A 23,728-nucleotide genomic window follows, 5' to 3' on the forward strand; every position below is an offset into this window, starting at 1 on the left:
GTGGGTTTATCAACCTACCAAAGTACATTAGCACAAATGGCAGGAAGAGTTCACAGGCAAGCGTCACGCACACACACACAGCTGTCAGTGAAAGAGTGGTCCTGACAGATAGCACAGCTCTCCCGCTGTCACATCACATACACTGTCCTGCCATGCCACAAAGAGTCCTGACAGCTCTCATAGAGAGACAAAGAGAGAACTGATATACATTAATGGCTCAACAATAAGGAAGGATTGATAGACCAGTGCCAGTGTGAGAGAGGTTTGGACAAGTTAATGGAACTGTCACTGTCCCAATCAGACCATTTCTGCATTGTCACTAAATTTAAATCTGTTGCCTTGAAAATGTAAACATTTAGGTTTTCATCATAAGTGTGTTTAAGACATTGTGATGTATCTTTCATATAATATAAGCAATGTAATTTCCAGATAATACTCAAATTAAAAACCAATTTTTGATATATAAAATATATATATATATAAAATGTTTGTAGGAAAAGCAAAAATCTATACTACTGGCTCAAATGGACCTGCAGAATAAAATTCTCATTGTCGAGCCCTGCAATAAAGTGTTCATGTAGGCTCACAAGGGTGAAAAATGGAAAAAACAGAAGTTACCCACAACTTGTGATGGATTTTAAAAGTGGTCTGAGCCAATGGTGAGTCAGTGTATGTAATGTAATGAATCACAGAGAAGGATAGGGTATGTAGTTATAAGCAACACCTGACACTTGACAGAGATGTTTCCTCCCCATGCTCTGCCAGGTCACAGAGCTCGCAAGTCTTTGCTCCTTCAGCACATCATGTTTTCCAGAAAAAAAAGAAGAAAAAAAAACTCCTTTCATGAGCAGATATGTTGTTTCATGCAAGAAAGATATCCTCATCATTTTGGTTGAATATATATTCCTGTGTGGTGTGGAAGGCACCACATTGGCATGCAAATGAAAGACATAACAGTTTCTCTCAGTCAGAGAATAAGATGGATGGCTTTTACCCAACTGAGCAATAATATCATCTGAACAAAATGCTGCTCTCTCCCCATCACACTTTAAATCATGCTAAAATGGAGTGGGTTTTCATAGATAATGATGTTATACTGAGCTGTAAAAGGAGCTGTGCTTAGATGTTGGGATATAGTGTACAAAAAAGAGGAATTAAAGTATTCATAATTAGAACGTTGAATTCCAGTATGAATTCTGGATAAATATGGATGAAATACTAGGTCAGAATACTGCACCTGGATTGTAAATTAGAGTGGCAGCCATCAAAATAAATTTTAGATTAATGTGTGTGCTTGTCTATAAATAAACACCACAGTCTAAGGCTCTGTTCTAAAACCAAGTGAGCTGCCTAGTCTGCATTTTAAGGCATTATAGGCTGTTCCAAAAGGACCGTTTACACCAAACATGTTTATTAAAATTGTTTTTCTATGTAAACATGCACTAGACTGTCATCTTTGACCATTGCAGCTTAACTCACTTTTTTTAGCATCTTGTACAGGAGTGTTGCAAATTTTTAGACTTCATGTCAAGTTAAAAATAACTTTAACCTTTAAAATAGCATTTCGAGACACCTGCATTCTGTTGTATTCGTTGCACTGCTTCTAGACTTTTTTAGCGCAAGGATGTGTTTGGTTTGAACAGTCCCTAATATATCTTGTTTGGGCCAAATTCAAAATCAATAAGTGATAGGATAGTATTGGGAGTAAAAAGCCCACTTGTTGCTGGGGCTTAAGGCCCCCATAAAACATTTTGTTTGTAAAAAAAAAAAAAAAAAGCATTACAGCTTTTTTTTCCTGTTATAGCATAATTTCCTGTAAAGCTGCTTTGAAATTATGTCTGTTGTGAAAAGTGCTATACAAATAAAAAATGACGACTTGTTTTTCTTAAGTGGGGGGAATAGATTTGTTATGAGGAATGTTTAAAGTGGGCTCACAACATGACTGATTGAATCACAACAGAGATTGTTTATGAAATACCAAATGTGATTGTTTTTTTTAAATAAGCATTATCATGATATGTTGTCTCAAAAATAAAGGTTGAATTTTGCCCTATAACTATTTCCCCTGAATCTTCACTTTACCTCATAACCCCCAAGGACCCAAACCTTAAAGGAATGTTCTGGGTTCAATATAAGTTAAGCTCAATCAACAGCATTTGTGGCATAATGTTGATTAACACCAAAAATGTATTTATTTAATCGTTCCTCTTTTTCTTAAAAAAAAAAAAAATAAATAAATAAATCAAAGTGATGCTTTTACAATGGTAGTGAATGGGGACAATGAAAGTGAATGTGGCCAATATTTGGAGGGTTTAAAGAGAAATGTGAAGCTTATACTTTTATAAAAGCACTTACATTAATTCTTGTGTTAAAACTTGTGTATTATTTGAGCTGTAAAGTTGTTTAAATTGTCATTGTTACAGTTGTTTTAGGGTTTTAGGGTTTGTTGACATTACATCATCATGGTAATGAAGTTATAAAATTGGCTATAACTTTACACAGAAAAGGTTTGTAAGTGATTTTATCACATTAAAATCATGTTTACATGCATACTGTTTATGTCTTTTGGCTATACGTTTGAAAAAGTAAAAGTTTTAATGTTCAAACCTGGCCCCCATTAACTTCCATTGTAAGTGCCTCACTGTAAACTTGATTTTAGTTTTTAAAGAAAAGGAGGAATGAGTCTAAATTAATTTTTGTGATAATCAACATTATACCACAATTTGTCAATTGAGCTTAACTTGTATTGAACACAGAACATTCCTTAAAAACAAAAAACAAAAAAACAAAACAACCTTTCGTTATTATTTCTTTTCACACAAATTATGTTTTTTTTCAATCTTGATACACTTTGCGACCAGAAATATAAGGCACATTTTCCTCAAGGGGTGCCTTTAGCCCCACTGTACACTACTTATAGTATTGAATTTCATTAAACACTGAAAAGAATTGATAAAAAAAATCCTTAAGTATATTTGAAAATGTACTGTTTACCCAGTTTCTGTGTGTTAATTTTTTTTTTTTTTTTGCTTGTTAACAATATAGTGTTGTTAGCTTTGCAACATGCTAACTTCAAACTCTGTTGGAATCAACTGTTAGATGAGTCTGCTGTGTGGAGTGCTATTTCTGTGGCACGCACAAGTGAAGTTGCTGCCAATAAAGAGTGTTCCAAAATAGTCACTGATGAAGCATCATTTCAGTTAGGATGCTGCCTTAGAAATCAACGTATGTGCATACTGTAGGTGTAAAATGGCATAAAAATGACTTACTTTAGAAGTTTCTTTACATTCTCTCTTTCATGCAGGCTTTTCTGGAGATCTATTTTAAGAGTCTTCATCTCTTCCTTTAGGCCTGTTTGAACAACAACAGCAAAGAAAAAAAAAACCCTTGAAAGTCAAAACTTAGAAAGGTATCAACAACATCACATCAACATCTGGTCAGGTGACTAAGATATGGTTTGGGTAACCCATGCAAACAGAAATGTTCACCTTTCTTCATGGATTAAGCTAAAAACTTGCTGTCTTTTGTCTCTCACACACAAATGCTCCTCTGGTTTTCTTTTCCCCATTCATCTGTTTCCTCCTCCACCAATAAATGTAATTCTTTCTCTCTTTCTTTCCTTGTTCTTTTCCTCTTTCTCCCTCCCCTGCTTTTATCTCCAATGAAGCAATGAAGCATAATCTGGTGCCTATCGGTTGCCAGCAGCCATAATTGAGGGTGAACTCTACACCCAAACACGGGCCAGTGAAAGCATTCTCATTCATCATCTCAGCTCGGTGACATCCGATGCAGTATTCAGGAGAAAGTATTCACTCGGCCCCGCTCTCATTATCAGTGAAGGGGGCAGAGAGACACAGAAAGAGCCAAGGAATTTAAACTGGAGACAGGAAACTGTGAGAGTCAGACTAGCCACAGATTTAGAGTTGTGCTATTACAGTCACCATACACGCAGGCCATCTAACCCACAAATCTTGGGCATGCAAAACCATATTCATGTAGTTCCCTATCTGTCACTCACTCGAAGTTGTGTTGAAGTAGTGACACTAGGGGTCGCACTTGGGAGCCCCAAACACCTCTGATCTTTGAGAAAAGGCCAATGGGAACTGGCGAGTGGAATTTGCATGCCACTCCCCCGGACATACGGGTATAAAAGGAGCTGGCTCGCAACCACTCATTCAGATTTTTTCTTTGGAGCCGTGCGGTTGTGTTCAGCGAGCTGAATCCCTCTGCCGTTCCATTCATCTCTGAGAAAGCTGTTGGAGTTTATGACGCATTACAGCGGCTTCTCCCCTCGTGCACCGGTGGAGTGCAGAGTACACCCCAGGGTGCTTTGACAAAGTATATATTCTTGCGATAAAAGAGTATATTTTCCTTACTAAAAAAGTGGCACTGACGGAGAGCATATTTTTAAAGATGCCTTTCCATCTGTGTTTATTTCCTGGTTGCGGTCGTTACCTCTCCACTTCCGATGGCCACGATTGCTGTCTTACATGCTTGGGCACTGCCCACGCGGAGACAGCGTTTGTGGATGGGTCATGTTCTCACTGCGAGAGCATGACCATGACAACGTTGCGGTCGCGGCTTTCCTTCGTTAGAGGGAAAGTCACCCCAGTGGCTCCCCGCCTCGGTCCTTCTACCTACGGGTTTGAGGCCACGTTGGTTAGCACTGGGGGTGATTTGGGGACCCCAATGGGAGCCGCTCCACCGGGTAACTCCCCATGGACCTCCCATTCCCCAGTACGCTCATTTGCCCCGGTCAAGTTCTGGGATGAGACCGCCGGCTCGCGAGTTTGCGATCTCATTCGGTGCTTGCGAAGTGGATGAGCTCTCGATCACAGCATCGGAGAGCGGGCTGGTCCAGTCTGATGCTGAGGACTTGACTGGACTCCCACCTTCGTGTACGGTCACCCAGTCACAGCCCGAGGCGGAGCTGGCAGCCATTCTTGCCCGGGAGGCTGCAAGTGGAACCCTCCACTCCCCCCGAACCCTTGCGGCTTGACGACTGGTACCTGGGCTCGGAGCACCGCTCACGGCCGCACCCCGCCCCGGTCCCTTTCTTCCCAGAAGTGCATGAGGAGCTTACGAGGTCGTGGTGGGCACCTTTCACTGCCCGGACCCGGTCTCTGAGCTCCTCCGCTCTCACTACCCTCGACAGTGGGGCTGCCAGGGGGTACGTGCCGATTCCCCAGGTGGATAAGGTGGTTGCGGTGCACCTGCACCCATGGTTTACGTCATCTCTGGCGACTAAGGCCTACGGTGGCGCTGGACAGGCCGCCTCCGCCCTGCACGCCATGGCTCTCCTGCAGGTGTACCAAGCCAAGGCGCTAAGAGAACTGCATAAGGGTAGTCTCTGAGCAGCTCTGTCTGCTTCGGAGGACAGTGGAATGGAAGCACTGCCTCCAAACAGAGGATCGCCCACTGGGTCGTTGACGCCATCGCTTTGGCATACCACGCCCTGGACATGCCGCCCCCCTTGGGGCTTCGGGCACACTCCACCAGGAGTGTGGCTGCCTCCTGGGCCCTGACCAATGGCGCCTCTTTGGCAGACATAGGTAGAGCAGCGGGCTGGGCAACACCCAATACCTTCGCAATGTTCCTCAATCTCCGGGTTGAGCTGGTTCGTCCCGTGTTGTCAGGTACGAACAGGTAAGTTGGCAGGACAACTGGCCGGGTGTACCACTTGCGTATAGCGCCTTTCCCCTCCTGGAGGGGAGACGTGCGCTTGTTACCCCCCAGCCGTGTTCACGAGGTCATGGACACTGGATGTCCTTCCTCCTTAGCCCTGTAACAGGCGAAACTCGATGCTGGCCCAGTACGTGTGCTATTAGGCCCTGTACTGGGGTAGGTGCTCCACATGCACTGGTTGCCTGTTTGTAACCCCGTGTGATGTATCTTCCGCAAGACAGTTTCCCTGTTGGTAAACCCACGTATTCCTTGGGCAGAGTTTCCCTCTGCCACCTGGTCGCTGTGTATGTAGAGGTCAATCCCCTCTGGGTAGGACCTACCATGGGGACGTCTCCACATGCGATACTGCCGACAAGACTCGGTATGACCATGTGACATATTCCACACAATTGCCTCCCCTTCGGGTAGGATGTGGTCTCCGCGGTGTCTTCCCCTTAGGAATGGACACCCCCCCAACACGGACATTTATGGCCCCCAGCTTTCTTTTTTGGGGAGAAAAAAAAAGAGAAGAGGCCACGGCTGGGGCAGCTGTCCCCATTTTGGGCAGTCGACTTGTCCCCGAGGTGCGGGGGACCGTACGACGCTCATAGGAGCGTTGGGGGAGGTTACATGATGGCCAGGTGCGCTGGCTACGAGGCACGCAATGGTTTGCCCGTCTCGCACCGCCAGTCCATGTAACACAGTTCAGCTAGTTGTGGCATTTCGTATAGGGACCCCTAGTGTCACTACATCGACACAATATCGAGTGAGTGACAGATAGGGAACAACCTGGTTACTTTCGTAACCTCTGTTCCCTGATGGAGGGAATGAGACATTGTGTCTCTCTTGCCACAACTCTGAACTACCTGCTTAAATGGCCAGGACCCTGTCTTGGCTCCTCAGCACAAAACCTGAATGAGTGGTTGTGAGCCAGCTCCTTTTATACCCGTATGTCTGGGGGAGTGGCATGCAAATTCCACTCACCAATTCCCATTGGCCTTTTCTCAAAGATCAGAGGTGTTTGGGGCTCGACCCCTAGTGTCACTACATCGACACAACGTCTCATTTCCTCCATCAGGGAATGGAGGTTAAGAAAGTAACCAGGACATTTTGTATGATGACAGCTTTCAGTATCATTATCTATGATTATATTTGAAAATATGCAATATATTATTATAATGTGATAATAGGATGCTATTGATGATGATAGGAATACAATCATCAACAGTAAAACTTTCAGTATCTTATACAGTAATAACAATGTCTATGCCTTTAGAGTTTTTAGAGTTTAAATAGTTTTTGCCTCGGCCAAAAAGGATTTGCAAACCCATAATATAATATATCCATCAATCAATATGAATTATAATGAATTCAGAATTCAATGCACTCTAATAATGTTTTGGCAAATAACCTTTAAAATGTGCTTTATAAAGACAAATATTTCCCACACTAAATTCTGATTAGATTAGCCTCGTTCAAAGCCTTTCAAAAATGTACCTAACATTGGCAACCGCACATAGCCTACCATTAGGATAATGAACTACTGGATATTACTTGGCAGAAGAGTTGTTTATTTGGATCATTATCAATAATACTCATAACTCTTGGTGTCTTTTATCATAGTGCTGTTATCGCAGATTTAACCATGGGTATGGGGGTTTTAGGCACTCTTTACAGACGATAATTATTGTTATGCACAGCTTCTTGTGGCTTATTGCTGTTTATTCAACGTGATCTCATGAGAATTCGTATGTATTCTTACATAAAGTTTGGATCAAGTTTGGTTCTAGCAAATGTACATTCTCTTATGTTTGCATAGACACCGAAATGTACAATACTGACAGCATCTAAACATCATCATTTTACGTATTAACACATACAGAGAGTACAAATGTTTACGTGTACTGTTTGACTTGATTAATATTGAATAATTCATAGAATTAATCAGTTAATTACATTTAATTTAAAATTAATGAGATTAGTTAAATGCCATCACATTTATTTATTGCAGTTGACATTATAATATGACATTTTAATGGTTTCATTCAGTTCTGTGTGATTTCTGCTGCCCTATACAATGTTTTAAAGGATTACATGACTTTAACCAAGATTAAACTTAAAAATGTTAAAATGAATAAAACTCATTTGATGTAATCATTTATTAAGCATTTAATTTTATTTTTGTTTGCCATGGGACACAAATAGAGTTTTCAAAATATGCAACAAAAAAAAAAAAAAGGAAAAAAAAGAAAAAAAAAAGAAACCACAAAAAGCACCATAAAACAATTATAAAATTAATCCATAAATTTGTTAGCAACAATCCAGTTCTTCAGACTGCTTTCTGTGAAGAACAGACACAATTCAAACCTTTTATTCAACGATCTCCGCCTCCATCAGCCGTGTTGGTTGGTTTCATTTTCAAAAATTGGCACCTCAAAAAGCATTGAGACCAGCGGTTTTACGGCTCTCAAGTCTCTCGTGACCGTTTGCGACATGTCATATTCTGCAATGTATATGTCTGAATGAGAAATGACTGCGCTGTTCTGGAGTGCATCAGGAGATTTACAGTGATTAATAATTTAAATTCTACTCTCCACCTCACACCTATCAGGGAGCGTATCGGATGCAGCGCATCGCCCTTTGGACTACTTTTGTACTGAATTTTGCAGTAAATTTTTTGAATTTTGAATATTATGTGATAAAATGTATCTGCTTGTTACATGTTTTATATGCTTAATAAATGGTTATGGTTAGGTTTAGGAGGAGGTGTGGGATTAGCGGCTGTAAAATATATATAAATGAATACATTGCATTGTTACATGTTTTTTATATAGAGGATGGGGTCAGGTTAAGGGATCTAAAATATCTGTAAAAAATGTACAAATTATTTATAATCGATCCGTGTATTCAAATACATTTGTAATGGATTCATCAATATTTAAAGTTTGTAAAGCTGTAAATACATTAAACATTTTATGTTTTAGATGCTTTCAAACATCCTTATTGTACATTTTAGTATCTATCCAAATGTACAAACATTTACGTTTAAATGTTACAAATATTAACGTACAAATAACTATATATAGCCTATTTATGAGATCAAGCTGTTTTATTACATGGCTCTCTGGAATACTCGATTCCCTATCTGTCACTCACTCGACGTTGTGTCGATGTAGTGACACTAGGGGTCACTCTTGGGAGCCCCAAACACTTCTGCTTTTTTGAAAAAAGGCCAATGAGAATTGGTGAGTGGAATTTGCATGCCACTCCCCCGGACATATGGGTATTAAAGGAGCTGGTATGCAACCACTCATTCAGATTTTCTCTTCGGAGCCGAGCGGTTGTATTCAGTGCACTGAATTAAATTCCCTCCAAAGACGCACCTCAAAACTGCTGGATTTACAGCGCATTTCAGCAGCTTCTCACCCTCTGCACCTGTGGAGTGCAGAGAACGCCCCTGGGCACTTCGGCAGAGTGAAAATAAGAGAGTATATTCTAAAAGAGTATATTTTCATTCACAAAAAGAGTGGCACACACACGGAACGTCTTTTTAAAGATGACTTTCTGTTTGTGTGTTATTCCTGGTTGGTGACGATGAATATCGAGCGCAGCATCAGAGGCTTTGGCTGGGCTTCCTCCTTCGGGAACGGTCGGCCAGTCTCACGCCAACGCAGAAATGACGGACATGCTTTCCCGGGCGGCCGCGAGCGTCAGGCTAGAGTGGAACCCTCCACTCTCCCCTGAACCCTCACGGCTCGACGATTTGTTCCTGGGCTCAGGTGCCGCCCATGGCCACACCCCGCCTCCGTTCCTTTCTTCCCAGAAGTGCATGAGGAGCTGACAAGATCGTGGGAGGCACTTTTTACTGCCCGGTCCCGGTATTTCAGCTCCCCCGCTCTCACTACCCTCGATGGTGGAGCAGCCAGGGTGTTTTCGGTGATCCCCCAGGTGGATAAGGCGCTCGCGGTGCACTTGTGTCCGCAGAGCGCCACCACCGGGTGCGGGCGCCTAAACCTCCCATCCAGGGCCTGTAGGTTTACGTCGTCCCTGATGGCTGTGGCCTGCGGTGCCGCTAGACAAGCTGCCTCTGCCCTGCATGCCATGGCTCTCCTGCAAGTACACCAAGCCAAGGCGCTAAAAGAACTGCACGAGGGTAGTTCTGACCCGGGATTGATGCAGGAACTGCGCTCAGCGACCGACCTCGCTCTCCGGGCGATGAAGGTCACGGCGCAGTCTCTTGGGCAGGCGATGTCCACCCTGGTGGTCCAGGAGCACCACCTTTGGCTCAACTTGGTCGAGATGGGAGAGGCGGACAAGGCATAGTTCCTTGACGCCCCCATTTCCCAGGTAGACCTGTTTGGCGACGCCATCGAGGACTTTGCCCAGCAGTTCTCGGCGGTGAAGAAGCAGACAGAGGCCTTACAACATATCCTGCCCCAGCGCAGCTTAAGACCCCGCACCCTGTCTGCTCGTCGCCAAGAGCGTCCTCCTGCAGCAACAACACCGGCTCCGCTGCAGCCCACCCCTGTGGCCCGGCTCCGTCGTGGAGCCCTCCACAGGAAGCAGATGCCACCCGTCTCGCGGCCGGCCGCTAAGAACCCGAGGAAGGCTTCGAAGCGCCCCCGAGATGGGTGACCCGGGGGCGAGGAGACCCACTTCTCTGGGGCTGGTCGACAGACCACTCCATCCCCCAGTGGAGGGCCGGGAGACGAATCTTTTGTCGCCGCATGCCCAGGAGGCTGCGGCACCCAAAAGCCTGACAAAAGAATGGTTCCCTCATCTCCTGTGTCACATATCCTGTGTGCACGGCCGTCGTCACGACCACCATTCACCGTCCAATTTTGGCAGGTATGGCACTCCAGTAGTGGACCCCCCACCCCTGTGTGCCCAGCTGTGACACAAACACGCCCGCATGGGATTGGTTCCAGTGGACTACAGAGACGAGATTCCTCCTCCCCCCTCCTTGGCCAATCTTATGGTGGGCAGCAGGAGCCAGGTAAGTACTTCGATGTCCCAAGACTCAGCACGGCCATGGGGCTTGAGTCCCATCGATGTGGCACCTAGAGCTCCGCCCCGCCACGAGGCCCCACCCACCAGTATGTTCGACGTGATCATTCCCTTGGTCCCCCTCAACTGGAGTTTGGGCGCATGGCTTGCGCTTTCCAACCTGTCGCGATGGCTGACCTGGACCGTCTGACTCAGCTTCGCGATTCAGTTCGCCAGGTGCCCGCCCAGGTTCAGCAGCATCCGCTTCACCTCGGTGAAGGGCGAGAACGCCACTACCACTATCTGTGCAAGGGTGCGATAGAGCCTGTCCCTCCAGCCGAGATGAAGAAAGGGTTCTACAGCCCTTCATCGTACCGAAGAAAGGCGGTGGGTTGCGACCAATCCTGGACCTGCGAGTACTGAACCGGGCTTTGCACAGACTCCCATCCAAGATGCTGATGCAAAAACGCACTCTAATGATTGTCAGGCATCAAGATTGGTTCACGGCGGTAGACCTGAAGGATGCGTACTGCCACATCTTGGTCTTACGTCGACACAGACCCTTCCTGCGGTTTGTCTTCGAAGGCCATGCATACCAGTACAAGGTCCGCCCCTTCGGCCTGACCTTGTCCCCCACGTCTTCATGAAGGTCGCAGAGGCAGCCCTAGCCCTGCTAAGGGAAGTGGGCGTCTGCATCCTCAACTATCTCGATGACTGGCTAATCCTAGCTCACTTTTGAGAGTTGCTGTGCGCACACAGGGACCTCGTGCTCCAGCACCTCAGTCGACTGGGGCTTCGGGTCAACTGGGAAAAGAGCAAGCTCTCCTCGGTTCAGAGCATCTCTTTTCTCGGTTTGGAGTTGGACTCAGTCTCAATGACAGCACGCCTCACGAACGAGAGCACGCAGTCGGTGCTGAACTGTCTGATGGCATTCAGATGGAGGACAGCAGTTCCACTGAAACTTTTTCAGAGGCTCCTGGGGCATATGGCATCCTCAGCGGTGGCCACACCACTCGGGTTGATGCATATGAGACCGCTTCAGCACTGGCTTCAGATTTGAGTCCCGAGATGGGTATGGCATCGCGGGACAAATCACGTGACCATCATGCCAATCTGCCACCACCTCTTCAACCCTTGAACTGACCTTGCATTTCTAGGGGCAGGGGTTCCCCTAGAAATTACAACAGTTGTTACAACAGAAGCCTCCAAGACGGGCTGGGATGCCGTATGCAATGGGCACTCAGCCGCTTGCTCCTGGACTGGCCCGTGGCTGCGTTGGCACATCAACTGCCTAGAGTTGTTGGCAGTACTGCTCGCCCTGCAGAGGTTCCGGCCATTGATCCAGGGCAAGCACATGTTGGTCCGGACAGACAACAAAGCGACAGTAGCGTACATCAACCGTCAAGGCAGTCTACGCTCCCGTTGAATGTCACAATTCACCCGCCGTCTCCTCCTCTGGAGTCAGCAGCACCTCAAGTTGCTACGAGCCACTCACATCCCGAGCGACCGCAACACCACAGCGGACGCGCTGTCACTTCAGGTTACCCTCAGGGGAGAGTGGAGACTCCACCCTCAGGTGGTCCAGCTGATTTGGAGTCGATTTGGTCAAGCACAGAGTAGACCTGTTTGCTTCCCGGGAATCCTCCCACTGCCCGCTTTGGTACGCCCTGACCAAGGCACCCCTTGGTATAGATGCGCTGGCACACAGCTGGCCCCCTGGACTATGCAAATATGCGTTTCCCCCAGTGAGCCTACTTGCACAGACCCTGTGCAAGGTCAGGGGGAACGAGGAGCAGATCGTCCTAGTAGCAACCTACTGGCCCACCCAGACGTGGTTCTCGGATATCATGCTCCTCATGACAGCACCCCCCCCAATGAATTCCCCTGAGGAAGGACCTTCTTTCTCAGGGATGGGGTACCATCTGGCACCCGCAACCAGACCTCTGGAATCTCCACGTCTGGCCCCTGGATGGGACGCAGAAGACCTAAGTGGCCTACCCCCCACGGTGGTAGACACGATCACTCAGGCTAGGGCTCCCTCTATGAGGCGCCTGTATGCCTTGAAGTGGCATCTGTTCACTAAGTAGCGTTCTTCCCGACGCGAAGACCCCCAGAGATTCGCAGTCGGATCGGTGCTGTCCTTATTGCAGGAGAGGCTGGAGGGGAGGCTGTCCCCCTCCACCTTGAAGGTGTATGTAGCCGCTATTTCGGCTCATCACGATGCAGTAGATGGTAAATACTTGGGAAGCACGACTTGATCATCAGGTTCCTGAGAGGCGCTAGGAGGTTGAATCCCTCCAGACCGCACCTCGTCCCCTCGTGGGAACCTCTCTGTAGTCCTTCGGGATCTACAGGGAGCTCCCTTTGAGCCCTTGGAGTCAGCTGAGCTTAAGGCACTCTCTTTAAAGACTGCCCTCCTGACTGCGCTCACTTCCATCAAAAGGGTAGGGGAACTGCAGGCGTTCTCTGTCAGCAAATCGTGCCTGGAGTTCGGTCTGGGTTACTCTCACGTGATCCTGAGTCCCCAACCGGGCTATGTGCCCAAGGTTCCCATGACCCCTTTTAGGGATCAGGTGGTGAACCTGCAAGTGCTGCCCCAGGAGGAGCCAGACCCAGCCTTGGCATTGCTGTTTCCGGTGCAAGCTTTATGCATCTATTTGGATCGCACACAGAGCCTTAGAAGCTCCGAGCATCTCTTTGTCTGCTTTGGTGGACAGCAGAAAGGAAGCACTGTCTCCAAACAGAGGATCGCCCACTGGATCATTGATGCCATTGTGATGGCTTATCAGACTCAGGACTTGCCACCCCCTGCGGGGTTACGAACCCACTCTACCAGGAGTGTGGTGGCCTCCTGGGCCCTGGCCAGTGGCGCCTCTTTGGCAGACATCTGCAGAGCAGCGGGCTGGGCAACACCCAACACCTTTGCGAGGTTCTACAATCTCCGGGTTGAGCCAGTCTCGTCCCGTGTATTGGCAGGTACGAGCAGGTAAGTTCCGGGACAGCTGGCCGGGTGTACCGCTTGCACATAGCACCTTTCTCCTCCCTTGAGGTGAAGATGTGTGCTCTTGACTCCCAGTCGTGTTCACAGACTGTGATCCCTGGATGACTTTCCTCCTTAGCCCTCTGACAGTTGAGTTTCTGGAGAAACTCGCTGACCGGCCCAGTACAATATCACATGGCTAATGAGCCCCTGTACTGAGGTAGGTGCTCCACATGTGCTGGTTCCCCGTAGGCGACCCCATGTGATATTTTCCGCAAAATCGTTTCCCTGTCAGCAAACTGCGTCTTCCCTGGTCGCCATGCTCTGTAGAAACTCCTCCCCCTTCGGGTAGGACCTATAATGGGACCTCTCCACATGACATACTTCCGACAAGACTCGGTAAGACCATGTGACATATTCCACTCAAAATCCCCCCCCCCACCCCCTTTTGGACGAGGTGTGGTCTCCGTGGTGTCTTCCCCTTGGGAGGGACACCCCCCGATGCAGACACTTATGTCACCCTGTCAGTTAACAAATTCCACTTTTTTGGGGAGAAAAGAGAGGGAAAGAGGCCTCGGCTGGGCTAGCCTGTCCCTATAGTTGGGCAGTCGACTTGTTCCTGGGGAGGTTATGTGACGGCCTGGTGTGCTAGCTATGAGGCACACAGCTGTCTGCCCATCAAACACCACCAGTTCACGTAACAGTTCAGATAGTTGTGGTGTTTTGTATAGGGACCCCTAGTGAAACTACATCAACACAACGTCGAGTGAGTGACAGATAGGGAACGTCCTGGTTACTTTCGTAACCTCCATTCCCTGATGGAGGGAACAAGACATTGTGTCCCTCTTGCCACTACGCTGAACTACCCGCTGAAATGGCCGGAACCTGGTCTCGGCTCCTCAGCACAAAACCTGAATGAGTGGTTGCATACCAGCTCCTTTTATACCCGTATGTCCAGGGGAGTGGCATGAAAATTCCACTTGCCAATCCTCACTGGCCTTTTTTCAAAAAAGTAGAGGTGTTTGGGGCTCCCAAGAGTAACCCCTAGTGTCACTACATCGACACAACTTCTAGTTCCCTCCATCAGGGAACCGAGGTTACAAAAGTAACCAGGACGTTCTGATTGGTAAATGGTGCCATCTAACAGTCTGATATATTTTTTTACATTATGATATGTATCACTGAATCAACCTATTGGCTTACATCAATTAAAGTAATTTCAAAGGTCAGATCAGTTAGAAACAGGACCTCTTTAAGTGCACATATATAAAAATTTAGGGGCTATATTGTATTACATGAATTTCTTATTAACTTCCATGTTATAGCTATATGTAGAGTTTCAGAGATTATTATTTTAATGGTTATGGGTTATTAATAATGTGTGGATAAACAGTTCTTTGCAGATGACCATCTACTGTATCTATGAATAGACAACAGAGTGAGATACAGAAGACATAAAATTTTAAATTTGCATGAAGATTTATTGTCATTTACTAAAGGTGTGCCCTTAATAAACAAGATCACACATCACACCTGTAATAGCAGGCAGAGAAACATACGATACAAACAGGTCTTTAAAAAGATGAGAAAGAGTCTGTGTGAAGTTGATAAGAGGCTGCCCTTTACCGCTACAGACCAGGGCATGTCGCTCTGACCTCTCTCACACTCTCTTATCCTACTCTACTAGTGATTAGCATCATAAACCACAGGATAAAAATACCCGAGAGAGGCTGTGAAGCTTCAGAGATCCAGAGAGAAATTATTTGTAAATATCTGGTCTAATTTTGAAGCACATCTCCTGAGGCTGTAGAAAGTACAGCATTCTATTTAGGGGAGAGAAGGGATAATCGTAACGCTCAATAACATTGGTAATGACTTAATGTGCAATGTACTTGCAGCCATATCAGGTATGAGCAAGCACAATTAATTCCTAACCTCATCCCAAAACAAAAAATATAAAAGGACAGTTTCAGTAACAATCAACAAATACTGCAGAAGGGAAGTGTTTAAAGCGAGTTATAGCTCACCCAAAAATGAAAATTTGTATCATCATTTACTCACCCTCCTGTTGTTCCAAACCAGTGTCACTTTTTTGCCATGAAACACAAAAAGATATTTCAGGACTAGTGGATTTTGTGTGGAAGTGGGGCAGATTTTAAGATACTGATGTATCTCACTGTTCTTTTCCATTTGAAATATGTTACTTTGGGTTTATCATTTATCAAAATATGTACTTTCCATTTCAATGTGTTTGTTTTGCAATGTGTTTACATGCAGTCTGATGTCACTATTAAAGCCCAACCTTCATAATCCTAAAATGTGTTTAGTGTTTGATGATGTCTTGTTGTGCAGTGTTGGGTAAGTTGCAAAAAAAAAAAAGTAATCTACTTCAAATTACTAGCTACTTCTCTAAAATTATAATCAGATTACTTTACTGATTACTTCATTGAAAAACAAATCACATTACTAATTACTTTCTAAACACTTGTCATGAAAATGTTTTTGTTTTTCTGCTCAACAAATTCAAAATAATGTCTATTTTCATTTCCTTGTTCATTGTTGCACAACCTTCATCTGTCACAAACGCAAACAGATGTACATATGAAGATATAAATTCACATTTTATTTGTATGACACATAAATAATAATATAGATATTTTTAAATATTTGTAACTCAAGTAATGTACTTAAAAGTAATTACTTTCATTGAAAGTCAGTAACTGTAATCTGATTACAAGAATTTAAATTTTAATGTTACAGTACCTAAACGTAATTCATTTACAGTAACTAATTACTTTGTAGTCCAATTACACCCAACATAAAATGTAAATATTCATATTATAGATTATATTCATACAATTATGCAATATATACTGTAGCATGGGTGTTATGAATGTTACATTGCCCTTCGTGAGCTACTTTATTTATATCTGACTCGATTAAGCTATGAACTGAATTTACACGAGTAATGACTGCTGACATGTCAAAGATATGCAAAATTTTGAAGGTTTAAGCTTCAAATTGTCTGAATAAATGAGCAAAAACCAAAAAGTGTTACAATTAATATCCTTGGCTCTCCCTTACTGAAGACATAATAATTATAAGTAAACAGTCGTTGTGTCATCTCTGTAAAAACAGCAGCTGCTGCAAGAGAGGGTGTAAAACCACAGTGAATTACCAGAAACAAATGTGTTCGTTTCCAAAGGAAATGAGGGCCAAACACCTGAAGCCACAGTCCGTGCTGTTCATTCTGTTCTCAAACTGTTTGTGCCGGTGAGCAGGTCTGCTCTGTTCTGGCAACCCTGTTCTGCCACAACAGGATGTATTCCAGAACTGCATTGAGGCTGGGGGGATGGCTTCCTGATGGGATTGGTTCTGAGGGCTTTTATACACAGAGAAATGGGCTATTTTGTTCGCTAAGTCTGTTTGTTGGTGAATTGGCTGCCTGGCTCTGAGTGCCTGAAACCGGTTAAGGTGACGTGGTGCTTTTTCTGGTGAAAGTGCTCTCTGCTGTGCTGCCTATGTCAGTCTGACATTTTCTCAATAGGGGTAAAAAAGTGGCTCAAAGGAGGGCTTCTTCTGTTCAGCAATATACTGATAATTGCTTTCTGGTCACCGAAACATGAACAGTTGAGACAGAGTCCAAGAGGTATAAACACTCTTTCTTTTTCGTTGTTTAGTTCCATTTTCCTCTCTCCCCTTTCTTCTATTCATCTTCACTTATGTAGGAAAATTATCTTCACTCCATTCATCAGTGTACACTAAAACATATTTTGTCGGGTAACCTAAAAAATGTGCTTCATGTGGTAACATCTAAATTAACAGGTTTTATTCAAGCCAAAATATTATTTAACAAGACTAATTCAATCTGACAAATTAGGTTACACAAATAGTAATTTTTTGGGCTAGATCAAGTAGAAATAGATCATAGAGGTAACAATTACACATTATCACATTTTGAGTGTAGGGTAATGAGTAGCTACTTCCCGAGAAAAATTGCATTTCTCAGATGTTGCCCTTTCATAGCTCCTTGATAGACTTAATGAAGTTCACAAAATTCTCCTAAAATTCCATAGAGAAATAAAAATAGACACAAATGGAGACAAATTGTTGGCATAAGGTAATAGTACAGAGCCGAATAATAATAATAATAATAATAATAATAGTAATAATAATAATGTGTGGAGGTAAAGGTATGGTCGAGCGCCCGTCTGGGGAGAGAGAAAGTGGTAAGGACATCGACCTGAGATGAATTGTGACTAATTACCATTTCTATGTTCACAGTGAAAGTCGGGGTAGATAAAAAGGCAGACCAGAGTCTTCGTGTCTGTTCCCTGAGGGAGAGTCTTGTGTTGTGTGAAGCTGAAAAGCGGACTGTTTATTTGAGTGAAGCTGAAAAGCGGACTGTTTATTTGAGTGATTCTGAAAAGCTGTCTTATGTTTTGAGTGAAGCTGTACAGCGATTGCTGGTTATTTGTGACTAAAACGGACTCACGTGATCTGTGGAAACTGGTTCCCGCTTCCTCCTTTATCTGCCCAACCTGAACCTTTGCTACATAATGCAGATAGCATAGCTACGAAAGTTTCAATAACTTGGTTTTAGAAGAATTTAATGAGAGTTCAAATTGAGATCTCTGACTTTTGATGGTACACTTTGGTGTCTTGGCAATGTAACATTTTTTAGATCTTTTCTGAAGGGTGTGGGGTCTTTTTTCTCAGGAGAAGAATCTAAAAAGCAGGAGAATTAAACTAAAGTCTCAGTGCTTTCTATTTAATCTCAAAATTGTCAAAGAAAAACAATTAAGATATTAATCTGATCTTATGTCATGACTTTTCTTTCCTATGGTTTGGCAGTGCACTGTGTTGCTGTAATAACTGCAAGCTTATAGATTAAATAAATCTGTGGAGTCTTACAGACTGGTTTAGACATTAAACAGTTATTTATTTTTATTTCTTTATTTTTTCAAATCAGATCAGAGGAAGCTCCTGTTAGGCAGCTCAAGGAGGTTAGGGGCCATTGGCTTGTTGACAAGAGAAACATTTCATAAATCACCACTGAGAGTTTCAGCAGCTCCATAAAGACACTAGCAGGGGGGTTGAGACTGTTACCCCAAAACACCTGTCTAAAACAAACATAACCAATACCTCACTACACACACAATCTCACAAAAAACCAAAACTGAAAAAGCAAGTGAAACACATTACAGGCATATCTGTACACACCGATGAGATGTGAGACTGCAACCTTAAAACACCTGTCTTGCACACACACACACACACACACACACACACACGCGCGCACAGACACACACACACACACACACACACACACACACACACGCACACACACACACACACACACACATGCACACACACACACTCAACACACCAGATGTACAGGGATGTCCATGGGCAACAGACAGAAGGCAAAGAGGGTGGGGAGGTGAAAATGTGGACTCTAATGGGCAGTGTGCTTATAAGTCTAGTTAGTCAGAGTTGAATTATAAAAATTTTCTTTTAAAAATGTATATAAGTAAGCTATTCATAGGTGTATTTTCTCAAAAACTGTAAGCACTGTCTTTCTGTGGCGCTTTGAAAATTGCTCTGTTTGTTTTGAGTGACCTGCATAGACCCGGCCCAATAATGTCGCTCAACCAATAGCGTGAGTTGGGGGACTATCTATTTGTTTGACCAACGGCTGATGGGGGGTGTATTCAAAAAGCTGTTTTGAAAATAATGTTCTGCCGCCGCAGAAATTACATACTTCAACTTAACTGTAAAAAAGCTGGTCAGGCAAATAGATAGTCTCGCCCTAAACTCCCATTGGTTGAGCCAATTTGCTGCAATGTTTTTAAAGTGACACATTGCCAAGTGTTTACACTTTTCAGTGAACTCAACATGCGAATGGATTACTCACAGTTGTCTGCATATTAGGCTGCAAAAGGAGAAAGTATTTTAACTTTTAATTACACACTTCAGCTTTTAATGTGTGTAATTTAAGTGCCACTACCAACACCAAACTGAATCGCAATAATTTATTTGAGCAGCCTGACTGGGTCAGCAATAGAAACATTGGCTCAACCAATTGCGTGAGTTTGGGGGTGGGACTACCTGTTTTTTTAAAACAATAGTAGACGTGGGGAGTGTGCAGGAAACCTGTTTGAAAGCTAGAATTATTTTTGCAGTTCTGTATGGCGACATTAGTGGCGCAGAAATTACACACTTCACTTTTAAACTGAGTATACACACCCTGTATTAGAGAATGGGCTTCCTGGTTTTGGTTCTGCAGTAGCTTCTGGGTCTGGACCTGGTTCTTCAGCTGCAGCATCTGTTCTCTTGTTGCATCCAGACACGCTCTCAAGTTTGGCACATCCCCCTGCAGCCTCATCAACTCCGCCTCCAGCCCGCCCACAACCTGTTGCAGGCGAGCATGCTCTGAAAATCAAATATTACAATGTAATTCATTACACTGCATCTGTAATGAATTTGTGAAAGTGATCAGACTTTCTTCAGACAACATCTTAGTTGCTTTCCTTAATACTTTTCTCATTTGTTTTTTTGCAAGCTACTGACTAAAATTCATAAGAGGATGTAGTGGCATTGCCAAACACATTCAACCCTGATCTAATATGCATGGTACAGTATTCCTGATCATTTCGAATACAATAGAGTTTCTTAAAAAAAATATAATAACACGTAAAACAAGGTGGCCAAGTGTAAACTAATTTGACCTGCTGGAAAGACAATGAGTTCACTGAGGTGCAGGATTTTCTAGTCAGCTTGGTTCCCACCCTCTAAAGCAGACAGCATATTGACATAGTAAACAGGCAGTTTGAATTGATGCTGGTAGTATTTTCAGTAGTTTCAGACTATTTGGGCTAGGACTGAATGATACGTAAATATAGTAGCCCCAAAAAGTATTTGGACAGTTAAGCCACACTTAAAAATTAATTAATGAAATTGCATTAGATAACAAAATATCAATGTGGCATTTTTGCTAAAGAAAGATAGCACAAGAGACATTATTTATAGGTGAGACGGGTGGGACATGTCCTACCACTTTTTGCCCTGGCCAGTTTTGTCCCTGCCACTTTTTGAAATAGCTTTTGTCAGGTAAGTGTCTAATGCAGAAGAAACATTGCCAGTTCTTGAGAAGGAGCTTCCATTTCGTTCGTGTGTTAAAATAAGTGATGGTTCTGCACTGGAATGTGTTATTTTGAATGTTAGGATGAGTGCTCGTTGCAGCTGTTTTAAGTAACGTTGAGTGACAGGTGACAGCGGCAATGTTCTCTTGAGCACACTAATGCATGCTCTACTCACTCCGCTGTTTCACAGCTGCCGCTCTTGTCAAGTTAATCCGCAAAGCAAAATGCAACAAATATGTCCCATTTCATGATACACATCCTCTGATGTGCAGATGTAATCTTGGTTATTAAAATAAACATTTTTACCACGGTGATTTAGAACTGGGAATTCCTTGTACTTGAGGAAAAAACTTACACAAGACCAATGAGTCACCATGAAGATGGCGCTGCAGATGGCCGCCTCAGTGTGGAGCTCTCCAATTCTTTTGTTGTTTTTGTTTGTTTGTCCTGTGTTTAGTAATTTTTCCAATCAGTTTTACCAGGGACGAACTGCTGAACTTTCGGCAGCACATACCAGACAATCTTTTCCCAGTTTTTGACTATTCAGACGTTTTGCTTCACATTTTAGTCAGAGGCGCAGCTGTGTTGTTTAAGCACGCTATGAGATGCAGGCGAGGGAAGTGAGCCAGTGCACTGGTCAAGCTCCGTCAGCGCGGCTTTCAAACAGCACTGCCGAGTATTCATCTAGCGAATCTCTGCTCTCTCCCTAACAAAACGGATGAACCATACAAACAAAAACTTTTCAAACTCTGCTGCCTTGTGCTTCACAGAAACCTGGCTGAGTGAAGCCATTCTGGACAGCACGTTACATCTGCCAGGCTTTCAGCTGTTCAGAGTGGATCGCATTGCGGAGTTAAAGGGGAAAATGAAAGGCAGTAGAACATGTTTTTACATCAATGAAAGTTGGTGTACAGATGTAACACATTAAAGAAAATGCGCTGTCCTAATTTGGATGTGCTCTTTATCAACTCTAAGCCTTTCTACTCACCGCGGGAGTTTTCCTCATTTATTCTGGTGAGTGTTTATATTCCTCCACATGCGTGCGTGAATGCAGCGCTGCAACAGCTGACTGATCAAATCACAGACATGGAGCAACAACACCCAGACTCACTTATTATTATTCAATTTCAACAAAGCCAACCTCACCTGTGAACTGCCAAAATACAGAGAGCACATTACATGCCCCTCCAGGGACAGAAATATACTGGACCACTGCTACACAACAATAAAGGGTGCATATCGCTCTGTCCCTTGAGCAGCTTTGGGACTCTCTGATCACTGTCTGGTTCATCTTCTGCCAACCTACAGGCAGAAACTTAAATCAGCGAAACCTGTAGTAAAGACTTTAAAAAGATGGACCAATGTAGCAGAGCTGGAAATACAAGTCTGCTTTGACTGCACTGATTGGAGTGTTTTTGAAGCTGCAGACACCAATCTGGACGAGCTCACAGATACTGTGACATCATATATCAGTTTCTGTGAGGATATGTGCATTCCTCCTAGGACTTATTTAATGTTCAACAATGACAAACCATGGTTTACTGGAAAATTCAGACAGCTTTGTCATGCCAAAAAGGATGTGTGGATAAAATCTTGTATAATCAGGCCAAAAACACACTGACTAAGGAAATTAAAGTGGCTAAAAGAAGCTACTCTGAGAAGCTGAAAGAAAAGTTTTCAGCTAATGACCCTGCATCAGTGTGGAGAGGCCTGAAAGACATTACTAACTTCAAGACAACATCCCCCAACACTGTAGGGAACCAACAACTGGCTGATGACTTGAATGTGTTTCACTGTAGATTTGAAAAGCCCAGTCTCACACCCCACACCCGCTCTGATCTTCACTTCACATAAACACCAACACCTGCAAAGTTGTTGCAGACATGGAGGATCTTGCTGTAATACGTCGATCGATTACTTCCATGGAGACTAAATTCTCAGAGTTGGTTACAAGATTTTCAGACGTCGAGAGACGGATCGATTATCTGGAGTCATGGGAGAGGGAGTTATCTGCTAATCTGCTAGCGACCAAGATAGATTTGGAACGCGTTTGGGAAAAACTGGAGGATTTGGGAAAAACTGGAGGATTTGGAGAATCATTATCGACGAAACAATGTCTGAATTGTTGGAATTCCTGAGCATGAGGAAGGCCGAGATATGGTGAAATTCCTAGACGAGCTCTTCCCGAGTCTGCTTAACATAACAGGCCATAAGCTGTAAATCAAGTGAGCTCACAGAGTCCCGGCTCAGAGATCCGTGGAGGGAGACAGGCCCCGATCAATTCTGGCCAAATTTCTGAGATCATCCAATAAAGATCTCGTGTTACGTGAGGCAAGGAGCAAAGAAAAGCTTTCTTGGAAGAACCACAACATTTTCTTGTTCCCAGGCTTTGCGAATTCTATAAGAGAGAAACGTGATCGATTCAAGGAATGCAAGAATCTCTTATATCAACGGAAGATCGCTTTTGCACTGATGTTCCTGGCCAAATTGAGAATAGATACTAAGGATGGCTGCAAAATATTTACATGCCCACAGCAAGCATTGTCCTTCATAAAAACATTGGAGTGAGTAAGCCATTTGGTGTTTTTCATGTTGCTGTTTAGTGGACCTGTCTCATTAAACATACACTCGACTGCCTGAGGAAGCTGGGTGCCTTTTTCGTTTCTTTTTGTGCTGGTTTCGCCTAGCGGCTGGAGTTGTTTTGTGTAGAATTATTTCTTTGGGACAGCTTGTGGATACATCTGCTCGTTTTGGGTGCTTATGCCTCCTGTTGGCTGGAGTTGGTTTTGTGGAATATTTCTTGCAGGACATTGGAGTGCGTTTGACTACCCAAAGAACTGAATGGCCCTTTTTTTTTTTTGCTGGTTCCGCTAGCGACTGGAGCTTGTTTTGTGGAGGCACACACCTTCGAGACAGTTAAGTGGATGAATCTATATGTTTTTTTCAACTGGTC

At 44.0% G+C, this 23,728-nt stretch overlaps 1 protein-coding gene across 1 annotated transcript in view; it reads right to left on the bottom strand.

The window, feature by feature from the left end:
• lekr1 (leucine, glutamate and lysine rich 1) overlaps nucleotides 1-23,728 on the bottom strand; it is a 124,810-nt gene that overhangs the window by 85,083 nt on the left and 15,999 nt on the right. Inside the window, exons 3-4 of the mRNA XM_051657077.1 lie at nucleotides 19,880-20,065; nucleotides 3,270-3,351 (exon numbers count right to left, since the gene is read on the bottom strand). Coding sequence (XP_051513037.1) covers nucleotides 3,270-3,351; nucleotides 19,880-20,065 — 268 coding nt within the window. The remainder of the gene's footprint in view (nucleotides 1-3,269; nucleotides 3,352-19,879; nucleotides 20,066-23,728) is intronic.

The sequence above is a fragment of the Myxocyprinus asiaticus genome, chromosome 26 (genome assembly GCF_019703515.2).
Source record: "Myxocyprinus asiaticus isolate MX2 ecotype Aquarium Trade chromosome 26, UBuf_Myxa_2, whole genome shotgun sequence".
Classification (NCBI taxonomy): domain Eukaryota; kingdom Metazoa; phylum Chordata; class Actinopteri; order Cypriniformes; family Catostomidae; genus Myxocyprinus; species Myxocyprinus asiaticus.